Raw genomic sequence first — 18,894 nt, forward strand, 5'->3', positions numbered from 1 at the left:
CCTTGTTCCGAGTTATCTCATTGAGCAGAGGCCGAGCTGTGCCCGCTGTGATCTGACCTTTGGTCTGGGGCCTGTGGCAAGTGTGTGCTCGGAGGGGCCCTGCTTATTACTTCAGAGCCTGAAAGCACTCACTAGGGCACTTGATGCCTTGGACTCCGAGGTCAGTAGGAGGTCCAAGATGTCTTTTTTCCTTGGGGATTTGGGACATCCGTCCAAGATTTCTACATGGGACCAACGCCAGGCCTCTGTAGCTTGCTTTTCACCATTTACTGACCTCTCCTCATATCATGTTTCCACATGGCCTCCCAGGCACACTCACTTCCATGACTGTGTAAGTCCTTGTGCTCATTAGTTTTTTGTGAGCTTAACACAATCTGGAATCGTGTGAGAGAGGGAACCCCTGTTGAGAAAATGTCTTCATTAGATGGACCTATAGGCAAGTCTGTAGGGCATTTTCTTGATGGGCGTGGGAGGGCTCAGCTCACTGTGGGCAGGGCTGCTCCTGAGCAGGGGGTCCTGGGAGGTATAACAAAGGTAGCTGACAGCCTGGAGAGCAAGCCAAGAAACAGCTTGGTCTCTGGGCAGTTCCTGCATCCAGGTTCCCGCACTTTATGATGGACTGTAAGCTGTAAGCTGAAACAAGCTCCTTCCTCCTGGAGCTGCTCTGGTCATGGCTTTTATCCCAGCAGCAGAAAGCACACCAGGAGTCCTACTCTGCAGATCTACGCCTTTCAAGCCCTCCACCATGCAGGCTCATGCAGACTCCAGGCCAGGAGCCCGCAGCAGCTTCTCCCTTTCTGCCCTCTAAACTCACGGGCACTGGTCTAGCACTCAGCATTTGCCCACCTGCTGGTTTCAGGCCTGAGTCTGGGGGCTGTGGGCACAGGCTGAGATTGTACGCCTGCTCTCACCTTTGCTAAGCAGGAGCCAGACCTGGGCAGGATTTGGTGGGATCAGCCTCTCTAGTCCGTCTGTTCTGCTCTGGCGTGGCCCGGAGCTCTGGCTGGGCACTCTGGGCTGGGCTGCAGGCTGAGGTCAGTGTTTCCTGTTGAGCTCATCTGGACCGGGAGCTCTGGGAAGACCGGGCTGCTCTGCTGGTTGCCCTGCTAAGGAGCTGGATGGAGCTGCTTCATGCTGGGCAACTGGGTTTTTGTTTTTGGTGTGTGTGTGTGTGTGTGTGTGTGTGTGTGTGTGTGTGTGTGTGTGTGTGTCTGTGTGTCTGTGTGTCTGTGTGTGTGTGTGTGTGTGTGTGTGTTTCTGTGTGTGTCTCTGTGTGTGTGTGTGTATTTTTCAGGGTGCCCTGAGCCCAGCTTTGTATATTACACTCAACACTAAAATACAGTTTTATATTTGGAGAAAAATGTGAAACTGCACCCCTTTTCATATCCCTCCACTGTTTCTCTCACACCTCCTTATCTGCCTGGAAAGGATCTTGGTCACTGCCTCCATTCTCAGTTTGAAAGGACAGGAAATCTAACTAGGTAGGAGACGTGACCCTGAGGGGCTTGTGTTCAGAAGGGGGGGGGGTGTTGAACAAAGTCAGGGCAGAGTTAGTAGAGCTCTAGCCTTCCATCTGGCTCAGCCTGAGTCTCAGTTTGCCCATCTAAAGAGTGGGTTCTTTGGCTGATAAAACAGGACTCAGTTCGCCATGCTTCTCTGCATAGGTGGTTATGAGCAACCGAGAATCCAGAGGGGCTTCACGAGCCAGTAGAGAAGAGGGCAGTTGCTGGCATCGAATGGGGAGCCCAGCACATACTAGGTCTCTGGCATGCTTAGGCGGTCAGTAACTGGCCATGAGAGGGGCACTGAGTGACTTCCCCAAATGATTGCCTCAGGATCACAATTCAAATGCCTCCAGGGTCCAGTTCAGGATTGGGGACAGTACCCTGACCTGGTAGACAAAAGATCAGCCAGCACAGTGGCTGTCGCTCAGCAAGTCTGGTTTCCATCTTTTAGTTTTACCAGCGGTGTCTCAAGTCCAGACTTATGTCAGGCTGCCCAGCTTTCCCCATTGGCACCAGAGACTAGTGCGTTTGGTGTACCACGTGGGGCAGTTCCCGTGCTGTGAGCTCTGGAAAGTGGGGGCCGGCAGCGGTCTCCACTGCCTCTGTGCCCCTGCCTCGCTTCACCCCTTCATGTGCACAATCCTCCGCAGGCTTCACCATGGCGCCGTTCCTGCGCATCTCCTTCAACTCCTATGAGCTGGGCTCCCTGCAGACAGAGGACGAAGGCCAGCCCTTCTGTGCTGTGAAGATGAAGGAGGCACTCAGCACAGGTAGAGTGGGAAGCTAGTCCCTAGAGGGGCATGGGACCTCTCCCCCAGGTTCTTCTTGTCTCCCTGAGCTACCCTGCTGAGGGTGCAGGAAGACAGAAGCCACCAAGTTCTCTCCAGGGGTTGACAGTGATTGAATCGAGCCTCCTACATCTTGGGTTTCACCCCATGATTTCCACGTCTTCTTGGGCCAGGCCCTGAGCTGGACACTGAGGCCATTGTGTTCCAGAACTGGCTTGGCCTTGCCTTGTCCCCCAGCAGGGGGAGCTGGACTGGTCACAGGAGATGAGTTTGTGTTGAGGGAGCCTAGGGTCAGGGTGGCTTTCTGGAGGACACACCCTTCACTCTAGTCTCACCTTGTGCTCCCTGCCGGCTGCCGCCTACACCTTTTAGGTTCTAGCTGAGCTGCCCCTTCCTCCAGGAAGTCTCTGGATGTCAGGGTCAGGCCACTTGATGGCAGAAAGGTTTAGAACCACGGTCTTTGTCCTCAATCCCATACGGCTGTGACTTAGTGGTTACCTGAGGAATACAGTGGTTCGTGTCTCTGTCTGGCACTTGAGACAGGGCCAGGCCATGTTCCTTGCCAACCAGTCCATGGCTGGCATGTGGCCGCTCTCACATGTGTTCACTGGGTGAATGCAAACAGAAAGGGGAGTTGAAATGGAGCTGGAGCCAAAGGGTTACAGGAAAGGGAACAGCAGGAGCCAAGACGAGAGGTGGGGCCCACCAGAGTACCCTACAGACACGGGAGGCTGTCGGGTGCTTCGTGGGATGCTGGAGAGCCGTAGCAGGGCCTCGGGACTTGACATAGAGTAGGCCGTGTGGCAATGAGGGGTAAGGAGGGAAGGAAGGACTTAGGAGTCCTAGCCTGACTTCCCGTTGCAGAGCGAGGGAAGACTCTGGTCCAGAAGAAGCCCACCATGTATCCCGAGTGGAAGTCAACATTCGATGCCCACATCTACGAAGGCCGCGTCATTCAGATTGTGCTGATGCGGGCCGCTGAAGACCCACTGTCTGAGGTGACGGTGGGTGTGTCAGTGCTGGCGGAGCGCTGCAAGAAGAACAACGGCAAGGCTGAGTTCTGGGTGAGAGGCTCGAGGGCCTTGGTCTTGCATGTGCGTTGTGTGCTTGCGGGATGGGACTTGGTGAATGGGCACGACATCGGGACCAATTGCCAGTATGACTTTGTAGCCACTGTGGTTTGAATCCTGGCCCTGATTTACCTCAAGGTCTCTTGTCAGAATGAGCATGAGTATCCAGTGCTTTATTCCAAGCCAGTTGGTTGGAATAAAGGTTTATGATCCTGTGTACTTGGGAGGCTGAGGCAGGATGGTCACAAATTCAAGACAACGAACATAATGAAATCCTGTTTCAGAATGTGAAAAATTAGAGTTGGGGATGTAGCTCAGTGGTAGCGTGCTTGTCTAACATGCACAAAACCATAGATTCCGTCTCCAGCACCGCAAAGTCTGGAGACGCTGCAGAATATGACACCTTGTAGGTGGTGAAGGAAATTATCTTGCTTATTGCAACTACTTTTCTCCCCTCTATCCCTGACCTCCCCACCCCCGTTAATTTTAGAAAGGCAGGATATACACTGTAAAGTGGTTCGCTCCCGCTCCAACACCAGGCTCTGTTTGGAGAGGCACCTAGTTGGGGGTGTTTTAAAGATATTACAGATCTAGCCAGGCATGGGACCAACACCATGATGTTTAGCAGCCAAGAGATAAGAGAAGGAAGCTGGCAGCCTGCCCACTCACCTGCTGAACCGAGGGCTGTGCACATGCCTGTGCCCACGTGCGTCTCTGGTGGTGTACTTGGTGGCAGTAGATTGCCAGGCCCATACCACTCTGCAGGCTCCTGCAGCCTAACTAAAAAGGTGCAGTGACCATTGGAAGCACTGGTCAGCCTTCAGTGAGGAATGAAGGCGTCCAGATGGAGGAGAGGGTGTGACCCAGGGCTGCTCAGACTCTCAGCCAGTTAGGCAGGGACCCAGGAGCGCCCTGGCCATATGCTCTTCCTGAGGAAATGCCACTGGGTCTGGGTCCTGGAATAGAGGCTTGGGCTCTTCCCTCTGGATGGTCTGGGCTAGTGAAGAACCTGTCCCAGAGTACACAGTGTGTGTGTTTCAGGGATGGCGGTGTGGTGTCTGAATGTGCATGGGGGGTGGGGTGGGGTGGGGAGCTTCCCTCCACACTGCTGCTGGGCCACAGGGCCTAGCAGGGTGTGGGCTGAACCCTTTCACTTCCCCAAATGTAATAATACCCTGGGTGCAGAGTGGGGCGGGGCTTGGGCGGGGCCCTGCCCACCCTGGCCAGACAGGTGTCTGGCCAGGCTATAGGGCTCCCCCTTGGCCTTGGGGGAGAGCCATGGGGCGGGCTCTGAGTCTCCCCAGGGCCAGGCCCGCCCTCACTGATCTAACACCTCCCTCCCACCCCTGCAGCTGGACCTGCAGCCTCAGGCCAAGGTGCTGATGTCTGTGCAGTATTTCCTGGAGGATGGAGGTAAGCCTCCCTACCTGGGCAGGGGCAAGCTTGTTTGCCAGATCAGGGGCAGAGCTTGTACTGGTGCCTAAGGAAGCAACTCCCATGGGGTTATGTTGGGACCGTCTTGGGTGATTTGCAGGGGGAGCGTCCTTCATGGAGCCTGGGGCTGACTTCACCCTCTGGCTCACAGATTGCAAACAGTCTATGCGTAGTGAGGAGGAGGCCAAGTTCCCAACCATGAACCGCCGTGGGGCCATTAAACAGGCCAAAATCCACTACATCAAGAACCATGAGTTCATCGCCACCTTCTTCGGGCAGCCCACCTTCTGCTCTGTGTGCAAAGAGTTTGTCTGGTGAGGGCTGGTGACAGACACCTGCTGGGGGTGGCATGGGACGGGAGGGAGGGACCGAACGGAAGCGTCCTCACTCACTCTGCTGGGGCATTGCCTTCCAGGGGCCTCAACAAGCAAGGTTACAAGTGCCGGCGTAAGTCTCTCCTCTCTTCAGCGCGTGCGTGAGTGTGTTTACACACGCCATTGTCTGCACCCCTGGGTCTGGATGTCACGTCTGCACGAGAGCCCTGGGTACCCCCGTGTGTGTGCTCAAGTCAGTCAGTGCCAGGCTGGCTTGTTGCAGCTTGCCAAAGCCAGTTCTGTGCGTTCCTTCCCAACTCTGTGCAGGTTCTCAGGTTGTTGCCAAAAATAGGCTGTTGTAGAGATTTACAGGGAAATCAGACACACACACACACACACACACACACACACACACACACACACACACACGGTCTCTGCCCTCAGGGGTGGGTGTGAGATCTTCACTAGCACTCCCCTGACTTGGTGTGCTTGTGGGTGCAAGTATCTCTGATGCACAGGGGTGAGCGTACCTTTCACCCTGACACGCAGTGTGGAGCAGGCCCTGCAGACTGCAGGTGTGAGCAAGCAGAAGCTGTCCTATCATTTGCTCACTATAAGGCCTTGGTCAAGTTCCTTAGCACTGGCCCAGTGCCTCTGTTTCCTTGTCCATAAACTGGGGATATTAGATTCAAGTGTGAAGGCCACTGGGTTAAAATATGTACCCTATGATTTAAGGGCTTAGCAGGTAGTGAGCATTCAGTCTAAGATGCCTGTTGTCACGATTGTGCAAGCTTTGTATGTAGGGTACGGGTGTCTTTGTACTGGGGTGTGTCATGTAGACATGTGAAAGAGAGCTTACTTAGAAGATGTTAGCTGACTTGGAATACAGAAATGGGAAAGAGAGGCTCTCCGGCCCCCACACATCCTCCCTTCTGCCCACCTCCCACCGCACCCCACCCCGTTAGTCCTTGAACCTTCTCTATTTTCCACAGCCCTTTAGATTGGCCCATCTCTTGCCCGTCCTTCCCAGGCCCCTTCTGGAAGGGTTGGCAGGAGGAGGAAGAAATAAAGCTGGGCTGAGGCCTGTGTAGGGTGAGGGTGTGGGCGGCCAGCGAGAAGGCTGGCTTTGTGCAGAGGGCTGTCCTTGGCCAGCAGAGCCAGCTCAGACTCTGCCTCTCTTGGTGCCTCCCCCTCCCTGTCCTGGGCCTGCGCCCCTTCCTTCAAGAATGCAACGCCGCCATCCACAAGAAATGCATTGACAAGATCATCGGCCGCTGCACGGGCACTGCGGCCAACAGCCGGGACACCATCGTGAGCTGGGCCCCCGGGGTCTGGGGACTGGGCAGGCGGGGGGGCTGTGGGGACCCCAGACTCTCCTTTCCTTCTTTGGCCTTTGCAATCCCCAGATCTTGGAAACCCTGTTAAGGATCTGACACCCCACAGGGTTGGGGGAGAACTGGCCTGTGACCCCTGACCTGTAATACCTGTTCCCTCTAGTTCCAGAAAGAACGCTTCAACATTGACATGCCCCACCGGTTCAAGGTTTACAACTACATGAGCCCCACTTTCTGTGACCACTGCGGCAGCTTGCTCTGGGGACTGGTGAAGCAGGGGCTGAAGTGTGAAGGTGTGTGCTACCCAGATCCCAGCTGCCCCCGACCTCCTGAGCCCCGGCGCCCACCATGATGCCGCACCTCTTTCCTTGAGACTTCAAAGGACTCTCATCTGTCTACCCTTCACTTGGGGGGACCCCCTCACTTATGGGGAACCCCTCCTCACTGGCCTTCCTGCCTGTTATGAGACCCTCTGAGCTGCATCCTCAAGTGTGCCGCTGGGGATCACTGAGGAGCAAGTGACTGGAAATACTTAACCAAGGCTTGCACACACTAGCCAGCCCCGCTCCCAAGCCTCCCTTATCCCAGGCTTCCCTTCAGGGGCGTCTCAAGGCCTGAGGAAAGCTGCCTATCTTGCTTGTCCCAGATGTTAATATAAATAGCTACCATTCTCCCTCCCTCCCCCTCCCATCCCTCCTTCCCTGTCCCCCTCCCCCTTCTCCTTCTCTTGCTCTCTTTTCTCTCCCTCCCACCCTTTCCCCTTTTTTCTCCCTCCCTGCCTCCCCTTCTTTCTTCCCATCTCCCTCTCCTCTCATTCTCTCTCTTTCTTTGACCTTGGCCTCACACTGTAGCCCAGGCTGACCTGGAACTGTGTAGCTCAGGCTGGCCTCAAATGCAGAGCAGTCTTGCTGCCTCGGCTTCCCAGTTGCTGGGATTATGGGTGTGAGTTACTGCCTCCAGACACTTCCTTTTTCTGTACTTCAACCATGACAGACTCCAAATGCTCGTGGTGGCTTCAGATGCCCTCACCCCTGGAAGCTCAACAGTCCAAAAGTTCTCTTCTCCCCCTCCCTCCCTCTCCCCCTCCCTCATTCTCCCTCTCTCCCTCCCTCCCTCCCTCCCCCCTCCTTACCCCTCTCTGCCAATTTCTGAGACCTAACACTGGCAGTCCACTTGTGCTTCTTGCAGACTGTGGCATGAATGTGCACCACAAATGCCGGGAGAAGGTGGCCAACCTGTGTGGCATCAACCAGAAGCTCTTGGCTGAGGCCTTGAACCAAGTGACCCAGGTAGGCAAGGGCAGTGGGATCTGGACATAGGACGGTGCAAGCAGAGGGTGTCAGGGCTCACAGAATGCCTGGGGAGCCCTGAGGTGGGTGAGGCTTCTGTAAGGTCATTGAGGAATTTAAGTGGCACAGAGGTAGCCTTGTAACCTTGGGCAATTCATCATTCAGGCAGTTCTGAGGGGAGATGGCGACTGCAGAGCTGAGCATTGGGACATTTTGAATAAGGACAGAATCTGTGTCATGTGTGGTATATTGTGTGGTATATATGATATATGTAGTGTGGGTGTTATGTGTGTGAGAGATTGTGTGTGTGTATGTGAATGTGGTATTTATTTGGTATGTAGCATGTGTGTCCAGAGTATGTTATCTATGGGTAGGTGGTATATAGAGTATGTGGTATGCACATATGTATGCTGTGTGTGCATAGTCTAGGTTTGTTTACATGGTGTATGTGTGTGTGTTGTATGTATGCAGCATGTGATATATAGAGGTGGGTGGTACATGGCATGTGGAGTATATGTTGTATATACATGTCTGTGCATAATACATGTATATGCATAATAATATGATATGTGTAGGTGTATATGGTATGTGAATATGCAGTGTGTATGTGTTGGGTGTATAAGAAAGGGGTTCTCATGGTGTGTGTGTATTTACATATGACTGGAACTTAAGGGATAATAAAACTTTAGAGTAAACTTCTAAAGCCAGAAATGAAGTTAGTGGTTGGCAAGATGTTTCAGTGGGTAAAGGCACTTTCCACACAACCAGACATCCTGAGTTCCTTTCACAGAACCTACAGAACAGGAGAGAAGCATCCCACAAGTTGTCCTGTGGTATATGCACGTGTGCACATGTGTGTATACACATACACACAAATAAATGTAAAAAACTGTTAGAAAAAAAATGAGATTAAACAATTTATTAAATTCTTAGGAAGGTATGGTTCAGTTTACTAAATTTCTGTGCCTATAATCTGTGCCTTTCAGATCGCAGGGCCAGGGGAAGGAAGGCATGTGGCCTGGGAGGCCTAGGCTCTGCCCTCTGACACCATTGGAGTTGAGGGGGGATATTGTGGTGGGGGTCCTTTTCCTGGCCCAGGAGTTCTAACCATTTGGCTTCCTTCTTTTGCTCTTTCTCTAGAGATCTTTACGGAAGCTGGATTCAGGATCACCAGAAAATGTTGGAATATACCAGGGATTCGAGAAGAAGACCGGAGTCTCTAAGGATGACGCCCCAGGTGAAGTCGGGCCAAATATCTTCTTTAAGGCTCCCATTCCCCAACAGAGCAAAGAAAAGGGCTGGTCTTCCTTGAGAAGTGAGTCCTGGGTTGAGGCCTTTCTCTCCGACCCCTCCCCAGCCCACCCTTGGGACTCCAGGAAGTCTTTCTGTCTAGTCAGTTCAGGGAAGAGGTAGCACCTCGGGGAGTGAGCCCCTTCTCTCCTCTCCTGTGCCCTGGGAAGAAGGAGTCATGTCTCCGCCTCTCCAACAGACAACAATGGGACCTACAGCAAGATCTGGGAGGGGAGCAGCCGCTGCAGCATCGATAACTTCACCTTCCACAAAGTGCTGGGCAAAGGCAGCTTTGGCAAGGTGAGAGAGAGCAGCCTGAGGAGCGGGGCTCAGGGGTTCCCGGGGCACACCAGAGGCTGGGTGCTGGCGACCTGCAGGGCCTTTGCTCAGCATCCTGCCCATTGGTAGGTACTGCTTGCAGAGCTCAAGGGCAAAGACCAGTACTTTGCAGTCAAGTGCCTGAAGAAGGACGTGGTGTTGATCGATGATGATGTGGAATGCACCATGGTGGAGAAGCGGGTGCTGGCGCTCGCCTGGGAGAATCCCTTTCTCACCCACCTCATCTGTACCTTCCAGACCAAGGTTTCTGGCCTTCCCCGTCATTGCCCTTCCCCCGACCTGACTACCCCCCACAGTGGGGCTGTGTCTATTGCGGTCACTTCCTAAGTTGTCACCGTTACCCCAGGTCCTGTGTCCTCTACTTCCTTTTGGGGCTCCGTGATCTTTTGCAGGGGTACCTTCTACTTGTCCCTTTACCTCTGCTCACTCACCTCCTGCCCCACTCCAGGACCACCTGTTCTTCGTGATGGAGTTCCTCAATGGGGGTGACCTGATGTACCACATTCAGGACAAAGGCCGCTTCGAACTCTACCGGGCTATGTATGTGAGGGCCCTTTGTGAGGAGAGGGGCTTTGGCCGAGTGCACTGCCACTCTGCCCTTTATCCTTCCTTCCCACCCCTGGAAAAGCTTGAGTCAGGACAGAGCTTGCGCTGGGGAGACTCGGGACACTGTGTGGGAAGCAAGCTCTGGGGCCAGCACAGGTACTCTCGGTCCTTGTCGTCTCTTTGGGCGTCTGCCAGAACAGCAGAATGGATAGGGCCCTGCACTACATGAACCCTGGTGTGCGGCCCCTGGACGACAGTAGTAATGTCTTCAAGTGTTTGTATACCCCTAAATTAGCGGCATGTGTTTGCACACTTGTGTCAACAGAAATGCTCTCCTACAACACAGCCTTGGCTTATTTAGCTTTCCCTCCAAATTTGCCACCTGGGCTTCCAGCCCCCGTTTACCTGATTAAAAAATGTGCTTGGTTGGGTCCATGGTGTTGGTAGAGTTGTTTATAGCATTTCCTGTTCTGGGGTGGGGTGATAGGACTGGTGGGCAAAATCCTGGAACATTGTCTCTTGCTCAGGTTTTATGCGGCTGAGATCATCTGTGGACTACAGTTTCTACACAGCAAAGGCATCATTTACAGGTATTGGCGGTCCTTCTGAGAAGGGTGGTGCCTAGTCTGATCACAATTCCAGCTTAGAGTGAGTGGTGGCTGAGTATTTGCCTAACCCCCTAACTCGGTGTGAGAATTTTTCTGCTCCTTCAGCTGAGGCTGGTGCAGCCCCAGGAGCTGGGAGCTCAGTGCTCATACTCAGTGCTGTTGGAAGGGAGACAGCCCTGGCAGGCACAGTGTCTCCCTACGTTATGCTCGTCGTTCTCACTCCAGAGCCCCCAACCAGGCACTCTAAGACTTCACCAATATGAACTGGCTTCTTAAGTCTTCATCCAGTCCATTATGCTCTACCCTATGGCGGAATGCCATACACTCACCAGAAGGACTGAGGCTGCTCTCTATCTTGGTGTGGGATGACATGAAACTGTTTATCAAGCCGGAACTAACCTGTGGAGCCAAGTTGTGATTTTACACCTCTGTAATCCAGCACACGGGAGGCAGAGACAGGCAGATCTCTGTGAGTTTGAGGCCAGCCTGGGCTACATAGGACATCCAGAGCTACACAGTCAGACCTTGTCTCAAACAAAAAAGAATTAAAAATCAGCATGGGCTGCATATTGAGACCCTATCTCATAAAAGAAAAGAAAATCAACCAAACCAAGCCATGTGACAGTGTGTATCAAATACATGTTGCAGTGTTCTGGGGTGGAGCGGGGAGCTGGAGAGACAGCAGTTTAGGGCACCTGCTGCTCTTGCAGGGTTGTTTTTTGTTTGTTTGTTTTTTGTTTTTTTGAGACAGGTTTTCACAGTGTAGTTTTGGTGCCTGTCCTGGAACTCACTCTGTAGACTGGGCTGGCCTCAAACTCACAGAGATCCGCCTGGCTCTGCCTCCCCAGTGCTGAGATTAAAGGCATGCGCCACCACCGTCCAGCTAGGGTTGGGTCCAGTGGCTCACAACTGCTTATAGTTCTAGTTCCAGGGATCTAACGCCCTCTTCTGGCCTCTGTAGGCACCTACACTTGTGCACTTACCCACCCACAGGTGCACATATATAATGTGTAAATAAAAAAATAATAATAAGTAAAACTTGGGAGTGAGAGACATATTCCAATTTGCGGTCCATGCCTAGCATCACTGGAGGCTGTCCAGTGGTTGAAGCAGAGAGAAACCTTGTACTGTTTGTCCATTCAGATGACTCATGAGGGAAACCAACGTTGTCCCTGCCCTTGTTGAGTTAGATAACCCTGAGCTGGGTAGAAGCGGGATGGGATATATCTGCCAGCCGGTGAGGTGACAAGGGGCAAGTGATGTCACTCGGGGCTTCAGGGAGTAGGGTATTGTGTGTCCCACATTTAGCACAGTGGGTGGCGGCCAGAAGGCACTTGGGTTTAGCCTCCCAGCTTCCCTTTCTCCTCCGTGTTCTCTTGTGCTCCGAGGGAAAGTTGTGGGCTTGCAGGGCTGGAAGCCAGCATGTGGCAGCAAGGCTAGGGAGGGTTAGAACGGGCACCCAGGGCTGTTCTGTCCTCTCCTCTCCTCAGGGACCTCAAGCTGGACAATGTGATGCTGGACCGGGATGGCCACATCAAGATAGCCGACTTTGGGATGTGCAAAGAGAATATATTTGGAGAGAACCGGGCCAGCACCTTCTGCGGCACCCCTGACTACATCGCCCCTGAGGTGAATAGCTGTCTCTCACTCAGTGTGCATTTGGCCTTGTTAGGGTAGCGCCAGGGAGGCTTCCTGGAAGCCTGGTACCCTACTCTAACCACTGTTGCCCCCAGATCCTGAAGGGCCTGAAGTACACGTTCTCTGTGGACTGGTGGTCCTTCGGGGTCCTCCTCTATGAGATGCTCATTGGCCAGTCGCCCTTCCATGGTGATGATGAGGATGAACTCTTTGAGTCCATCCAAGTGGACACACCACACTATCCCCGCTGGATCACCAAAGAGTCCAAGGACATTATGGAAAAGGTGAGCCTGGCTAGGGTTTCGGGTTTCAGGGGACCTGCCTCTAAAATAGGGCTTCCCTGGGGCTCCATGCCTGACATATCCCAAGCCTTGGTCTGTCCCTGTTTCTGTTTTTATTTTTTTCCCCTGAGACAGGGTTTCTTTGTGTAGCTTTGCGCCTTTCCTAGAACTCACTCTGTAGCCCAGGCTGGCCTCGAACTCAGAGATCTGCCTGGCTCTGCCTCCCGAGTGCTGCGATTAAAGGCGTGCACCACCACCGCCCGGTCTGTCCCTGTTTCTAGGCATTCCTTTCTGAGTCCCCTGTCTGGAATAACAGGGTGTGGTGGCTAAGAGGTCAGGAGACAGACAGACCTGAGGCCAAGTCCTGGCTCTGTCTGTCTGTGACTAGCTGGTAACCTTGGGTGGGTCACTTAACCTCCCTCTCCTTATCTTCAAACTGCCTCAGAGTTGATAGAAACACAGAAACCCGTAACACTCAGCACCTCAGCTCACAGTGAGTGTCAGTGAGACATAGAGCTTACCCTCAGTCCCAGAGTTCCTGGGCTGGGTCTGTCCAGCCTTGGGGCCCTAGGGCTGTTTGCAGTTTGCAAAAAACTCCAGTTTCCCATGGCCTTGAGTCCTGACCGAGGCCCCTGTGGATTGCAGCTGTTCGAGAGGGAGCCGGTCAAGAGGCTGGGAATGACAGGAAACATCAGGATTCACCCCTTTTTCAAGACCATCAACTGGGCGCTGCTGGAGAAGCGGAAGGTGGAACCGCCCTTCAAGCCCAAAGTGGTATGTCACCCCACCCCTGTTCTAAGCCTGGTCCCTCCCTTGCTCTGCCCGCTTCCTGCATCAATCCCACACTCGCCCCCTTTCCCTTTTCCAACAAGCCTGCTTCCTGTTCTCCCCGGCATGCTGTACCAAGCCTCTACTCTTACGTTCTCATAATCTCCTCAGGCCAGCTCCAGCAGTCTCACAGACAGTTGGCACTGGGGGTTCACCTCATGGTCGAGCGTTTAACCTAGTATGTACAACACGTAGGTTTGATCTTAGTACCACCAAGTAAGAAGCAGAAGCTAAAACAGGCCTGATAGAGCATACCTGTAACCCCAATACTTGGGAGGCAGAAGCAGGAGAGTAACCATAAGTTTGAGGCCAGCCTAGTCTTCATAGTTATTTTTCAGCTGGCTAGGGCTGCGTCATGGAACCCTGTTTCAGAACAAGGACAGAGAAGACCAGGTGTAGTGGTGGTGAGGCCTTGAGGCACCTGGAAGAGGACAGCAGCAGTCCGGAGTTCTGAGTCAGACTGAACAGCACAGTGAGGTCCTGCCTCTCTGTCCTTCTCTCTTGGATAGGGTCTCACTCCGCAGCCCCGGCTGACCTGGACTTACAAGGCTCTCTTACCCGAGCACCAGGCTGCTGCCAGCCATCTTGTAACGAAATTCTTCAGTACTCTGTGTTCTGGAAACTATTTTTTGACCACCAGAGTTAGGGCTTCACCTCCATCCTCCATCCTCCGTCTGTCTAATCATCAATCACATCCATTTTCCAATCGATATTGGACATGCCAAGTCCTTGTTGGGTGCACTGTGCTGGGCTTTGGTGAAGTAAGAAAAAGCCCCAGAGCTAGAGGAGCCCAACAGGACGTTTGCACACTGGTGACAGTCTGTGACAAGACAACAGTGTGGGAGATGTCACAGGGCACACACATCTGTGGGTTGCTTTTGAGAGGGTGTATCAGTAGGAGCCTGGGATGCAGGGAACAGAGTGGTCTGAAAGGCTGCCTAGAAGAACTGCTGGGCGTGAGTAGGGCTTGGGATGTCAGACCAGGCAGAGGGCAGCTAGAGGGTGTTCCTGGTAAGTGGACAATGCTTGCCTCAAGGCCCCAGATCCTCAGAGGCCACTGGGACTGGTTGAGATAAGAAGCGGATTGCATCACTGGGAACTTGCTGGGTGTGATAATGTACACGTGTAATCCTAACACTCAGATGGACACAGGAGGTCCTCAACTTCAAGCGCAGGATACACAGCATGATCCTGTCTTTTAAGAGAGAGTTAGGACACTGTGTCTCTTTTGTGATCACAGCTTCTTCTCTGCCTTCCTCTCGATTGCTCTCTGTCCTCTGCTGGGACATACTGTTCCCACTGGGCAGTCTCTGTGACATGCCCCACATTTGTGCTTTGAGACAGCAGGACACTTTCCCTTGTGGAGCTCATAGTCACAGGCTCCCTGAGTATGGTGACAAGCTGACCCAGCTGTAAGAGCAGCACATGGCTCTTGCTACTGGGAGAAGTTTCTTCCTACACACACCAATCAGGTGTGATGCTCCACCAGGGCAGGACAGCGCAGGCACAGTGACCAGGGCAGTAGGCTCTCAGCCCCAAGGAAGGGCCTACCAGGAAGTAAGCCCAAGGGCTCTGGTGTAGCCAGCTCAGTGGCAGAGTGCTCACCTAGCATGTCAGTGCCCTCCCCAAATAAAGGTAAAAAAAACAAAAACAAAACCAAAAAAAAAAAAACCACCAAAGCCAGGCATGGTAGCACATAACTGTAATCCCAGCCCTTGGGAGGTGGAGGCAGGAAAATCATAGGTTCAAGGCTAGCCTCAGCTGCATGAGACTTTGTCTTGAAAGAACAAAAACAAAATAAAAAACAGGTTCCAATCGTTCACCCATCAAACCTCTGGCCACAGAGCAAGGCCTAATGTCTCTGAGCCTGTTTTTTTACAAATAGAACAGTAACATTTTTCTCTGGGACCGTGGGGTGGGGTCAGATGAAGGAAGGAAGGAAACCTAGGGCTCCTCTAATCCACCTGTTTTCAAAAGAAGCCAGAAATCTGGATTTCCATGTTAAAAATATTGCTTCTGATTCTATCCAAACCCGGCACTGGGGCCTGGGCATGTAGCCAGTTGTGAAGCACTTGCTTCACACACACACACACACACACACACACACACACACACACACACACACACACACATACGGCCCTGGATATGAGTCCCAACAATCTGCCAAACAAACCAGTGCTAGCTGAACGATCGGCCCCTCTAGCTCAGTTTGGCCCCATGGTCACCAGAGACCTGTTACTATCTTATCCAGGCCTTAGGGGCAGTGAATTAGGAACTTTTCTTATAGATAGACTAAGAATAAGTTTTTCTAGCTTTGCAGGCCAGGCAGTCTCAATGCAGCCATAATCCATGTGTCAACAATGAGTGTGGTTGTATAGTCATAAAACTTGATTTGTGGGCACAGAAATTTGCATTCGACCTCATTTTCATATAACGTTGGGTATCCTTTTAATTGTTTTTTTTCTTCTCCCAACCATTAAAAATCACAGGGGGTTAGAGCTGGAAATGGTGGTGCTTGGCGGATGATGCCAGCGCTTGGGAGGCTGAGGCAGGAGGATCATGAATTTGTAGACAGCCTGGGCTACAAGAGACTTTGTTTCAAAAATACTAAAACCAAAACCAAAACTAACTAAACAAAAATAGCAAAAGCTATTCTTAGCTTATAGGCCCCATTAAAAACAGAGCGGGAGACATGTGGCTGATAGGCTGTAATTCATGCCCCTGTTCCAGACCATGTCCCCTGTCCCTCACTAACCCAGTGCCCCCACCTGCCTTCCTCATCCCTTGAGAAATAGCATCCCCTATGGTGGGACTGCCTTTAGGTGACCAGTGACATCCTCTTTCCCGATTGAGTGGACTGCCCTGGCTTGCCCCACCAGGACCCCAGAGGCCTGGGTGCCTGTCATGCCTTTGAGGACAGACCTTGGAGATACCCCAATAGTCACACTCACCCTCTGCTGCCTTCCTCACAGAAATCCCCTGCAGACTACAGCAACTTTGACCAAGAGTTCCTGAGTGAGAAACCCCGCCTTTCCTACAGTGACAAGAACCTCATCGACTCTATGGACCAGGCAGCCTTCCAAGGCTTCTCCTTTGTAAATCCCAAGTTTGAGCAACTCCTAGACAAGTGAGCTCCCAGACCTGCTTTACACGCCAGCAGAGCAGGCCAGTCTGCCCTGGTTCAAATCCGCATGCATGCCCATGGACAACAGCGGGTGACTGGGTGACTTCGGCTGCTGCTGCCCCCACATCCTCAGAGGGTTCGGCTCTTGTTGGCTGGGCTCACAGTACTTCCTCTGTGAACTGTTTGTGAATTTCCTTTCCCTTTGCCGTCCGAGGGAAACTGTAAATCCTGTGTTCCATTACTTGAATGTAGTTATTGAAATATATATTATATATATGCACATATATATAATAGGCTGTATATATTGCTCAGTATAGAAAGCATGTAGGGGACTGGTAATGTGTTGACCTTTTTTTAAAAAAAACATGTACACATATATATGTATGTGTATGTATATATGTGTGACCAAAAGGAAAAAAAAAAAGCACAAGCTGTCTGAACCACAAGGTTCTTTTATGTGTGTCTAAATAAACACTGAATGGTACCAACCTGGCTGTGGGGACATTTATGTCCCAGGAAGCTGGTAGCAGGTGCTCCTGCCACTGTTGACTGTAGTCACAGACCCCTGCGTCTTCATGCAAATGTGTTTGTATTTAGGGGTTTCCCTCTGCTCCAGGGCCCTGGGATGTCTCTGTGGGGTGATGGTAGGAGGTAAGACAGGCTGTAATCTGTCACTGGGCAGAGGTCAGCCCAGAAGTCGAGAGAAGCAAAAAGCCAGGCCTAAAAGCTGGAGCAGAGGCTTAGACCCGGGAGTGTGTCTCAGGGATGGAGCGCTTGCTTAGCATGCATAAAACTCTGGGTTCCATCTCCCGCTCGCTCAGTGTGCACACACGCACACACACACAGATGGTAAATGTAAAAAGGGCACGTGGGATGTAGTTCAGTTGGTAGAGCACTTGCCTAACATGCATGAAGCCCCGCCCCCAGCAGGACATTTGGGAGGTAGAAGCAGGAAGATCACGACTTCAGGTTTATTCTTAGCCACACAGTGAGTTTCAAGGCCAGCCTGGGCTATGAGAAACCCTGTCTTGGGGCTGGAGAAATGGCTCAGTGGTTAAGAGCACTGACGGGTCTTCTAGAGGTCCAGAGGTCCTGAGTTCAATTCCCAGCAACCACATGGTGGCTCACAACCATCTGTAATGAGATCTGGCTCCCTCTTCTGGCCTGCAGGGACACATGCAGGCAGAATACTGTATACATGATAAATAAATCTTTAAAAAAAAAAAAAAAAGAAACCCTGTCTTAAAAATAATAATGATTTTAAAAAGATTTAGAGGCTGGCCCCAGATTAAGCAGAAGACAAAGAAAGGAAAAAGCTTTTTTGTTGTTGTTTGTTTTGTTTTTCGATACAGGGTTTCTCTGTGTAGTTTTGGTGCCTGACCTGAATCTCACTCTGTAGCCCAGGCTGGCCTCGAACTCACAGAGATCCACCTGCCTCTGCCTCCCAAGTGCTGGGATTAAAGGTGTGTGTCACCACCGCCCGGCACTTATCTTCATTTTTGAGAGATGAGTCAGCCTCTAAATTCTAGAATTATTCCACAAGAGTCCTTGCCTACCCGGAGCAGAGGGGAGGGACAGGTGGGAGAGAAAATGCCTCGCTCCTGGATGGTGTGGCGAGGCATGCTCCAGTATGTTGACCTCACTGCCTGCACAGTCAAGGAGCCTGGCTCCAAGACACAGCACCTGGCAGCTGGCTCACAGGCAGCATGGCCTTGGTATGCAGAGTCGCTGGCGGGGCTCTCTTCACTGCCTCCATGCCCCTATTCTACAAGCTTCCAGTTTGTCCCCTCCCTCCCTCCCTCCCTCCCTCCTGCCTGCCTCTGGGGCACAGGTCTCAGACAGGGCCCTCCCTTGGGCCCCTCTCGTCCAGCCCCTAGGGCCCAGCTGGCTCTGTCCTGGAGGTGGCCGAGGCAGTCCTAACGTCTGATTGGCTGGTCCAGTAGCATGCTGTTGACTGCCAGCAGTTCATTCTTCTGGGCTGAGGTACAAATTTCCACAGCCTGGGAAGGCAGGATGGACTGGAACCGACCCAGGGAGAGCTGTGAGGATGGAAGTGGAGCTTGTCCTCTCCATCCTCAAGAAGCACTCCTGTCTCCCACTGAACCTGTGCCAGGCTAGCCTGGGCACTGGGGGCTGTGACACTCATCCCGCTTAGGCTCACAGACAGTGTGACGTGGGGTGTGCTGGAGAACCCCGGGGTGACGAAGTCCAGAGGAGGTCCCTAGGGTCCCCAGTCTCCTGCTTCTGCTACGACGTGCAAAGGTCCCCAGAAGCCCCATGAGGCCATGGGCAATGGCCATAGCACAGAAGTGGTGTTTACCTTTAGGGCCACCCGCCATCCTGCTGCTCTAAGTCAGAGCCTTGTACACAGCACTTCATGCAAAGAACGGGTTCCTCCCCTGTGGAAGGGAGGGCTGAGTGGTTTATCAGCTTCGGGCAGCGAGGCGTGGCTGGAACACAGTATCTAGAAACTAGGCCTAAGGTTTGAGTTTCGCTGCACTACCCA

At 52.5% G+C, this 18,894-nt stretch overlaps 1 protein-coding gene and 1 long non-coding RNA gene across 3 annotated transcripts in view; one reads left to right on the forward strand and one right to left on the reverse strand.

The window, feature by feature from the left end:
* Prkcd (protein kinase C delta) overlaps nt 1-16,880 on the forward strand; it is a 31,779-nt gene extending 14,899 nt beyond the window's left edge. The window contains exons 2-18 of one of the 2 annotated variants that reach the window (XM_028891282.2): nt 2,156-2,275; nt 3,158-3,357; nt 4,716-4,776; nt 4,949-5,111; nt 5,213-5,244; nt 6,337-6,422; nt 6,609-6,738; nt 7,634-7,734; nt 8,875-9,049; nt 9,224-9,324; nt 9,433-9,606; nt 9,812-9,903; nt 10,437-10,499; nt 12,008-12,146; nt 12,251-12,439; nt 13,082-13,210; nt 16,237-16,880. In XM_028891282.2, the coding sequence (XP_028747115.1) occupies nt 2,164-2,275; nt 3,158-3,357; nt 4,716-4,776; nt 4,949-5,111; nt 5,213-5,244; nt 6,337-6,422; nt 6,609-6,738; nt 7,634-7,734; nt 8,875-9,049; nt 9,224-9,324; nt 9,433-9,606; nt 9,812-9,903; nt 10,437-10,499; nt 12,008-12,146; nt 12,251-12,439; nt 13,082-13,210; nt 16,237-16,395 (2,106 nt within the window). In that variant the 5' untranslated portion in view covers nt 2,156-2,163 and the 3' untranslated portion in view covers nt 16,396-16,880. The remainder of the gene's footprint in view (nt 1-2,155; nt 2,276-3,157; nt 3,358-4,715; nt 4,777-4,948; nt 5,112-5,212; nt 5,245-6,336; nt 6,423-6,608; nt 6,739-7,633; nt 7,735-8,874; nt 9,050-9,223; nt 9,325-9,432; nt 9,607-9,811; nt 9,904-10,436; nt 10,500-12,007; nt 12,147-12,250; nt 12,440-13,081; nt 13,211-16,236) is intronic. The other variant, XM_028891283.2, reaches the window with a different exon arrangement.
* LOC119088555 lies at nt 1,347-4,490 on the reverse strand. Its single transcript, XR_005092223.1, has 3 exons — nt 4,033-4,490; nt 2,629-3,323; nt 1,347-2,245 (listed from the first exon to the last, which is right to left on the reverse strand). It is a non-coding gene; the product is annotated as an uncharacterized LOC119088555 (long non-coding RNA).
* Nucleotides 16,881-18,894: the final 2,014 nt, after the last annotated feature.

Source organism: Peromyscus leucopus, chromosome 9, assembly GCF_004664715.2.
Source record: "Peromyscus leucopus breed LL Stock chromosome 9, UCI_PerLeu_2.1, whole genome shotgun sequence".
In the NCBI taxonomy this organism is placed as follows: Eukaryota; Metazoa; Chordata; class Mammalia; order Rodentia; family Cricetidae; genus Peromyscus; species Peromyscus leucopus.